General features: G+C 38.8%; 1 protein-coding gene across 1 annotated transcript in view; it reads left to right on the forward strand.

The window, feature by feature from the left end:
* IPO8 (importin 8) overlaps positions 1 to 8,340 on the forward strand; it is a 75,133-nt gene that overhangs the window by 19,393 nt on the left and 47,400 nt on the right. Inside the window, exons 6-9 of the mRNA XM_019515483.1 lie at positions 891 to 985; positions 2,618 to 2,702; positions 5,824 to 5,958; positions 7,817 to 7,916. Of these exons, the coding sequence (XP_019371028.1) occupies positions 891 to 985; positions 2,618 to 2,702; positions 5,824 to 5,958; positions 7,817 to 7,916 (415 nt within the window). The remainder of the gene's footprint in view (positions 1 to 890; positions 986 to 2,617; positions 2,703 to 5,823; positions 5,959 to 7,816; positions 7,917 to 8,340) is intronic.

Here is an 8,340-nt window from a genome sequence, read left to right on the forward strand (position 1 = left end):
ATGATCTCCCCCTAATAAATCCATGCTGATTGCCCCTGAGCATCATTTCTGATGCCGGCCCATCACAAATGTGCTCCTTGATGATCTTCTCAAAGAGTTTCCCCAGGATTGAGGTAAGACTGATGGGCCTATAGTTGCCCGGGTCCTCCCTCTTCCCCTTCTTGAAGATGGGGACCACAACTTCTGTACAGGATTTTTATTCCTGGAAAGTGGAGCAAGTGACACTCCAGGGGAAAGCAGCAACAATAATTATTGAAAACAAGCATAAGATAAAGGCAAATGCTAGGAATCAGGAACATTACAAATTTTGACCTGTTCTGATTAGGCAAATCTGTGGAAAAAAGCTCCTAAAAGGAGTTTGGACTCTCAAGGCTTGAAAGCAGAATCATGCCTCTCAGAGACTGAGTCTGGAACACTACCAAGAGCTTGGAGGCGGTGGAGTGTAGCAAAGATACACAGCATGATCTTGTAGTTGAGATGCATGCATATGTTATATCATTGAATGAATCTGAGGCAAGCAGTAACATGGAATTCTGGAGTTAAGCAGTACTGCATGTGAAACCTTAACTTTAACATTTGCTAGCTTTACAACCTTATCATCTTTTGACTTCTTTTGTATCACTGCGTGGTACATGCATGTATGTGTGTGGTTGTTTTATGTTATATTTAATATATGAAAGTAGAAACATAACTAATTACGTACAGGAAATGAAGGCTTTTTGGGTAGATCATTTTAGTATAATAAAACATTTTGTGGATTGAATTATAACAAAATCCAATAACATGATATCACTCTTAAGAAAAATAATTGAAATTGTATTTGTACATTTGGTAAGCCATGTTTAGAATGTAATTTTTGTAGATATTCACTGTTTTTGTTTTCTTTATAGGAGACTTTACAGATTGATGAAGATGATAGGCCAGAGCTGGTATGGTGGAAATGTAAGAAGTGGGCATTACATATTGTAGCTCGCCTTTTTGAACGGTAATGTGCTAATTAAAAACTAATATAAGCTTTTACTCGGCTCTCTTCGTGGATACTGTTATGTTTAATATGTGTTTTGTATTTGTTTTGGCGATGTACTATTTATTTTGTGATGAGAAAATAATGTAGTTCTACTGGTTAAAGCAGCTGACTGGAAACGAAGATTTCTAGATTCTGTTTCTATCTTTATCACTGATATGGTGTGTAACTTTGGAGAAGTGATGTAATCTCTCTGTATTTTGCTATGCCCACCTGTAAAACTGAGTTCATGCTTACATACTTCACTGGGATATTGGTAGGCAAAATTGTTTGTGAAAGCCTGGTGATCACTGGATGAAAATCACTATGGAGGGAGTAGATGAGTATTTCTAGTTCTCATCTGCCTTTCCTAGGAACTTCTCCATTCCTTTGCTAGGTGGAATGAACAGGGATTGTGTTTATTAGAAGTGTATGTGCGTGTGCATGTTAATTATGTAAGATTTAGAGCTTTTTCCATAGTTCGACATTTTTAGGATGATTTAGACTAGAAAAGAAGAGATTAGTAGAGTAATGAATTTACATACATACAGCAATTACAGAAGATGCCACAAGTTCCTTGGTACCCAGTGGATCAGATGGTATATATACTTTAGGTTTTGTCCAAAAGTCTGACTGAAAGTAACCAAACTAATCTTCAACTTGTTTTTAGAAAAATGAAGGGCTGAGCTGCCCTTGTTTGGATTTGAAACTTCAAGTCAAAGGAGGTTAGACTGGTTTTTTGTTTTGCCTAACCAGTTCTCTAACTGCTTTACATCCTTTGGCCATCATGGTAATTAATATTTACCAAAACTAAGATAAGTTTAGACTCTTTAAAGGGATCTCCAAGCAAAACAAAAATAATATTGAGACAAAATTAGGAATGGCATGCACCTTAAATTCAGTCTTTAATGAAAATGGTAGTTTGTTACTGATGTTCATGCCCCTGGTTGGGCCACACATTTTTGCACTTTCACCTTTTGTTTTTAACATGTTTATAATAAAGGTTTAAAGAAGTAAATACAAGTACTAGACACTATAGTATTCTCTGTAGAATATTATCTAAGCCTTCATGCCACTATCCACCAGTGATACTATTCTATTAACTTATTAGAGATACTATTCTAGTAAAAAAACAAGATCAGCTTAGAAACTTTATTATTAATTAAAACAGTATATTTTATATGTGCAGTGGCTCTTGAAATATTAGCAATACATACGTTATGTCCAAGCAACATCTATTTACATTTGAGTATTTCTTGAATGCTGTAAATTACTAGGACTGTCTTAATCTCCCAAATACTGAGCTTTTAATTTGCTAGTACTTGTTTCCTGTAAAATTTGTTCAGCTTTTTTCTAACTTAATAGCCACCTACTCATGTTTCAATTTAAAGTATAAAGGCATGGATGAATATTTTTTTATAAAACATAAAATATATTTCCTGTGATGATAGTGCAGCTATATTTATTGGCTACAATACTGTGCTTTTTGAAAAAAAGAGTAATGGAGATTATGAGGAAATTAATGGTCTAGAATGATGTCCATTTAAATAAATTACTTGGTGACAAAGACTTATCTTACAAATGTGAATACTTGTATTCTCTTCTCTTTTAAAGGTATGGAAGTCCTGGAAATGTCACAAAAGAATACTTTGAATTTTCAGAGTTCTTTTTAAAGACCTATGCTGTGGGAATCCAACAGGTAAAGATTATTTTTCTAAGGAGGATAACTGCTGCAGAACAGGTGCGTTACCTTCATGTAGCATCTGTATATGTGATGTTAGGAATCCAGTCAGCCTCTTTAAAGATACAAAAACAACTTGTCAAACTTTTAGTGTAGTTGTGAGAGATTAATTGGAGCACCTGTTAATGGTATTTCCATCTGGGAATCAGTTCAGAAAACGATGCATTTCCAAGCCACACTTTGTATGCAGGTCTGTTGTAACTCTCCTGGAACACTGGATTCTATACTGAGTGTGTTGCCAGGAAGATGCAAGATTGGAGGTGTTTTGGAGGGCAGTAGCAAAGATTGACTTTACATGTGTGTGCACGCCCACACACACAAACCATGAAAGGTATAATTTATAAAAATGAAGGTCTCTGATGGAACGTTATTACTTTGGGGAAAGCCATTTCACCAACATTAAGATGTTTTGTGGAGATGGTTCAGTTGTCATGAAGGCTGCTATGGAACACAAGTAAACCTTCCTTAGTTTCTTGCCAGCTTGCCCGGCTGACTCCTTCACAACCTGGGCCTCCAGATTCCTAGTTTCTCAGCAGCTTTTCTGGAACCTAAACTCCCAAACAATCAGCACGGCTAGGATCTAGGTAGGTGCTGGCTCCTACCTTGGGGGTCTTTAAGAGGAGGCCTGACGATTACCTAGCTGGGGTCATTTGAGCCCAGTTTTCTCTCCTGCCCAGGGGAGGGGGTTGGACTAGAAGATCTGCAAGGTCCCTTCCAACCCTATATCTATGAATTTATGAAAAACTCTGAGGCTTCTGGCGCAGCCAGGATTTTCAAGTTCCTGTTGTGCCTTCAGCCAGATAGATGGGCTGGTGGGGAGCTGGCAGTTTGCAAGTCCCGGGCAGTATTGCTTCCAGGCTTCTGGCTCAGCTAGGACTTTAAAGGCTTCCAAGTTCCTGTATTGCCCACTGCTCACAAGGCTGGGTCCTGAAGAGCCAGGAAAGCTGTTGGATCTTGCTTCTAAGCTTCAGTGCTCCTGGCTTAGCTGGGAATCCCCAGCTCTTGATTACCCTTCATCCTGGTAGGGCTAATGATGGGGGAGCTTGGAAGCCATGTTCAAAAATTTCTGGCTTCTAGGTTTGCAGCTCCCTGGCATCCTGTCTTTCTAGGACTTGTGGCTGCAGGCAGCCTGCTTTGAAAATGGGCCCTGAACCAAAAACCCTAGGGCTTCTATACTCCAAGGCATGTTTGTTTTTGTGGGGAATTTTGAAATATTTTTCTCCAGATCAGAACTAAACCAGATTTGTAAATATCAAAATCCTCTGCCTACCCCATGCACAAAATATGTGAGATTAAATGTTTATAGTTATTTTAAGTCTATTAAGAAGAATATAAGATAATTCTTCATACATTTGAAATGGCTGAACCTTAAGCAAGGTACAAATGGTAAAATTAGTAGTAATGGATGAATTTAAAAAGGAAAATACTTTGATATAATCAGTTTGAACACTACGATGGTGAGACTTTTTAAACTGTAAAATAATCTCCCAATGGCACTTGTCACAAACCCATTAGTTGGAATGTTTAAAACCCAAATCTGTAAAAAGACTAGATTAAATATCATGGGAAACAATTTACCTCATAGGTGGATGGGCTGAATTATCTGCAGAGGTCTCTCTTCCATTTCTGGTTTTTAAATTAATGATTCACCACATTTTTCAGCAGATGTAATGAGAGACCTGTAGAGAATGTCCTATTCTTAAGCCCTCTACACCCTATTACTTGTTAAATGCTGACATTGTGCTAAACCCTGTGTGAGAGGGACAGTCCTTGCCTTAAGGCATATGTAGCATAGAAGACTAAGAAAAGACAAAATGAGCTAGAAAGTGTGTATCTGTGTGTGTGGGTGTGTGTAATCACAAAGGGATTTATTACTCTGCTGTGAAAAATTATGAGACAAACTGCCCTTTAGAAAATAAGTTATTAGAGAATATTTTGCTGTGCATTGATTTTTTTGTTTTTTAATTACTGTTCATATGATTGTCAGTTTCCAATACTTGGTAACTCACAATATTTTTTTCTGTCATTCATACAGATTAGTTTCCTCCTACTGTAATATTTTATGTTCCTGAGCATAGCAAGTCTCCATTATAGAATGAAAGGAAAGAATGAAATTTTCATTTGCATTTCTATTAATAGGAAAGATGTAGTCTATTGATTACAGCAGGTAACAGAGTTAAGAATGTTGTTTCAATTTTTGTGTTTTTGGCAAAGTCAATTAGGGTTCTCTTTTCAGGTTTGGGTGCCTAACATCACCTATATTGGTGGTTCTCAGCTGGGGTGATGCGAGTTGTTTTCAGGGGTGCTGCGGTATGGGCATTGCAACAGTCATTACCGCCAGCAGATGAAACTGCCACACGTCTTGTGTGGAGCCAGCTTGTGAAGTGGCTTTCGGAGGAGTGCCTGCTCCTGCCACAGCCCTTCTCAACCCAACTGGCCCTGTATGGCATCTTCTGGAAACAGAGGCGTATGGAACTGTGCCACCTGGAGGTGGCAACACTGTGGCCACTTGCAGATTTATCTGTGTGGTTCCTGTATTTTATCTGTGTGGAACCAGATAGGTGTCTCTGTCCTGTATGCCTCTGTTGCCAGGAGGAGTGTGCATCATTAGGTTTATCTGATAAATCTAACGCTGATAGGAACAGTAGCATCACTGGAGGGACCAGAGGGGCACCAGCCCCAAGCACCAGTTTAGAGAGAATAGTTTTATCTGGCTGCAGCAGTAGTGGGATCATCCCAGTTGAGAACCACTGAGGTAAGCTGAGGCAGTACAATAGTGTTTATTAACTGGGATACTGCCATATTCAGAAACGTTATGGTAGAGTGTCCTGAATCTGAAAAGCTTTCAAGATCAGGTCCTTAATGCGTAAAAGATTTTTTGTCTTTAGATAGAAGGAATTTAGAAATTATTAATACCTGAATTTCTGCTTCAGTTGACATTGACTTATCATTATGTCTTTGTTAAGAGGTTTGTGGTGCTTGTGTGTGTGTGTTTGTGCATGCATGCATGTGCTTATGTAAGAGAGAGAGGCAATATTCAGGTTTCATTTAAAAAAAAGTAAATTTGCTATTCTCTTAGGTTCTCTTGAAAATCGTAGACCAGTACAGGCAAAAAGAATATGTTGCTCCACGTGTCATTCAGCAGATCTTAAACTATCTGAATCAAGGGGTCATTCACTCTGTAACCTGGAAACAGATGAAACCACACATACAGGTCTGTGGAAGAACACTGGTGTTAACACTAAATGTCATCAGATGATATTGGGACTTCTGATCTGTTACAAGGGACTTGAAATATTTCACCTTGTCATCAACCTAACAAGGGGAAAAATAACATATGTACACAAATATGCTTTGTTACTATATTTTTCTGTTTATCATTTGCTTTTATTTAAGGTGTCATACTCTTACTCTTTTTATTGCTCTGTCTTTAGTGCTCAGATGTGATTATACTGTAGAGTTCACAGTATGATTTTGTGAAGAAGAGAAGATTCATTTATTTAATCTATTAGGTTTATATATAGCTCTCACCCCAAAAAAGGCTCAGAGCAGCTTTACAGTAAAAAGCAGTAGATAAAAATATTAAAATAAATTGTGTGTAAGAAAAGTAAACTTCCTAGACAGCATCCCAAAATTTTAACTCCAACTGCTAAAACCTGCCTGAATAAAAAGGTTTAATTCATGGAAGATGCCCAGGCTCAGGCTCTGAAGTGCCACTAGAGGGAGAGAGTTCCAGAACTGAGGTATGACTACCAAAAACAATTTCTTATGCATTTTTACCAAGTGAACTTGGTGCGAAGATGGTACAGGAGGTTGCTTTCAGCTGACCTTAAGGATCATGATAGAACATAAGGGAGAAGGCAGTTTCCTCAGGTACCTAGTGCCTGAACCATTTAGAGCCTTTTAGGTCAAAACCAGCACCTTTTGAATTTTGCCAGGAAACCTATTAGAAGCCAGTGCATACTCTGAAGCACTGGAGTTATGTGCTTTGGGCAGCCTATCTCCATCAGAAGGTGGGCCACCATGTTCCAGGAGCTGGAGCTTCTGTACAGTCATCAAGGGCAGCCCCTCGTTAGAGTGTACTGCTGCAGTAGTGGTTACGATAGCATGAACAAAGGTAGCCGGATATGAACCTGAAGTAAATGGTTGTAGCCTTCTCTCCAGATGGAGTTGCTTAAAGGTACTCCTAGCCACCATTGCCACCTGAAGAACCAGGTGCAGCAACAGGATCCAGGAGTATCCCAAGGCTGCAAATCTGAGCGACAAAGGGAGGCTGAGCCCCATCAATGATAGATGTCCCTATCACACCTGTAAGTCATAAGGTCTGAGTACGACCATCACCTCTGTCTTGTCTGGATTCAGTTTCAATTGATTCACCCACACCCAATCCCTCACTATAGCCAGGCACTGCATAAGGACAAGAGCCTGCAGAGCGGAGAGACAGAGAGAGATGGGTGTCATCTGAATACTGATAACACCTCCAAATCTCTGCACGAACTCACCTAGTGACCTTAGAAGGACAGGAATTGATAACGTAGCCTGTGAGAAAATTAACCTATATTTTGTAATTAGAATATAGAGGAGCAGCTAAAGATAAATTGGTTTTCTTTGTATGTTTTCCATAGCATAAACACTTGGCTTAGTTAACTTATCAGAAGATGAATGTCAAGTATTAGGAGGATCAAGGGGAAATAAGAAATCTGCTTTCATCTAAGTGTCATGTTGTAAAATCCCTGTGCAGAACAGTATGTTCTGCTGTTACTGGTTTGTGCCCTGCAAACCATATCACCATATCACTATTGCTTTCTGAGTCTGCGGTAAACTAGAAGGCAGGATAAATTTGCACCTTATAGGCTTTTGTGGGCTGAAACTTACTTCATCAGATGCTTGGCCATAAAAGCCAGGTATGTACTCTGTGAGATTATCCCTATGAGAAACAAATAATTTAAAGGAGCACTAGACAAAGGAACCTCCCTGGTGTATAAAAGGTAGAAAGCAGTAAATTAGTTTTTTGCAGAGGAAAAAGCTATTTTTGAATTAGGACTTAAATATATTTGACTTTTCTCTCATAGAGTATAACAGAAGAAGTGATATTCTCTCTAATGTGTTACAAAGATGAAGATGAAGAACTCTGGCAGGAGGATCCTTATGAGTACATTCGCATGAAATTTGGTAGATATTTATACTTAATGTTTTAAGGGCTCTGCTTTCACTATAGTTGTCCTTATTCAGCACTGTAGCTTTTATATCTTCACCAATATTCAAGATTATAAAAGTAAAATGAGTTTTCTTTAAAATGTACCTGGTAATTGAAAGAGAGTCCACCATGTAAGCTAGATTGGTCCTTTTAAATAACATGCTATAGTTGTAAGTGAAACTTTAAGAGGTTGCTTATTCACTATAGACCAAGCTCTGTTTTTCATTTTGGCTAAATACAAACATTCTTGGGTGTTAGGGGGAAGTTACATTGATTCAAAATGGCTGTCTGATACCAGGTAAGTCAGGATGGATGGGCTCGCTGTGGGGGTTGGGAGTTCAGCAGGCTAGAGGAGATTGGGGGTCCGCTGGGGCATGAGGGGGCAGGCATGACCTGTGG

This window comes from Gavialis gangeticus, unplaced genomic scaffold, assembly GCF_001723915.1.
Source record: "Gavialis gangeticus isolate Ggan-Ray unplaced genomic scaffold, GavGan_comp1, whole genome shotgun sequence".
Taxonomy (NCBI): Eukaryota; Metazoa; Chordata; order Crocodylia; family Gavialidae; genus Gavialis; species Gavialis gangeticus.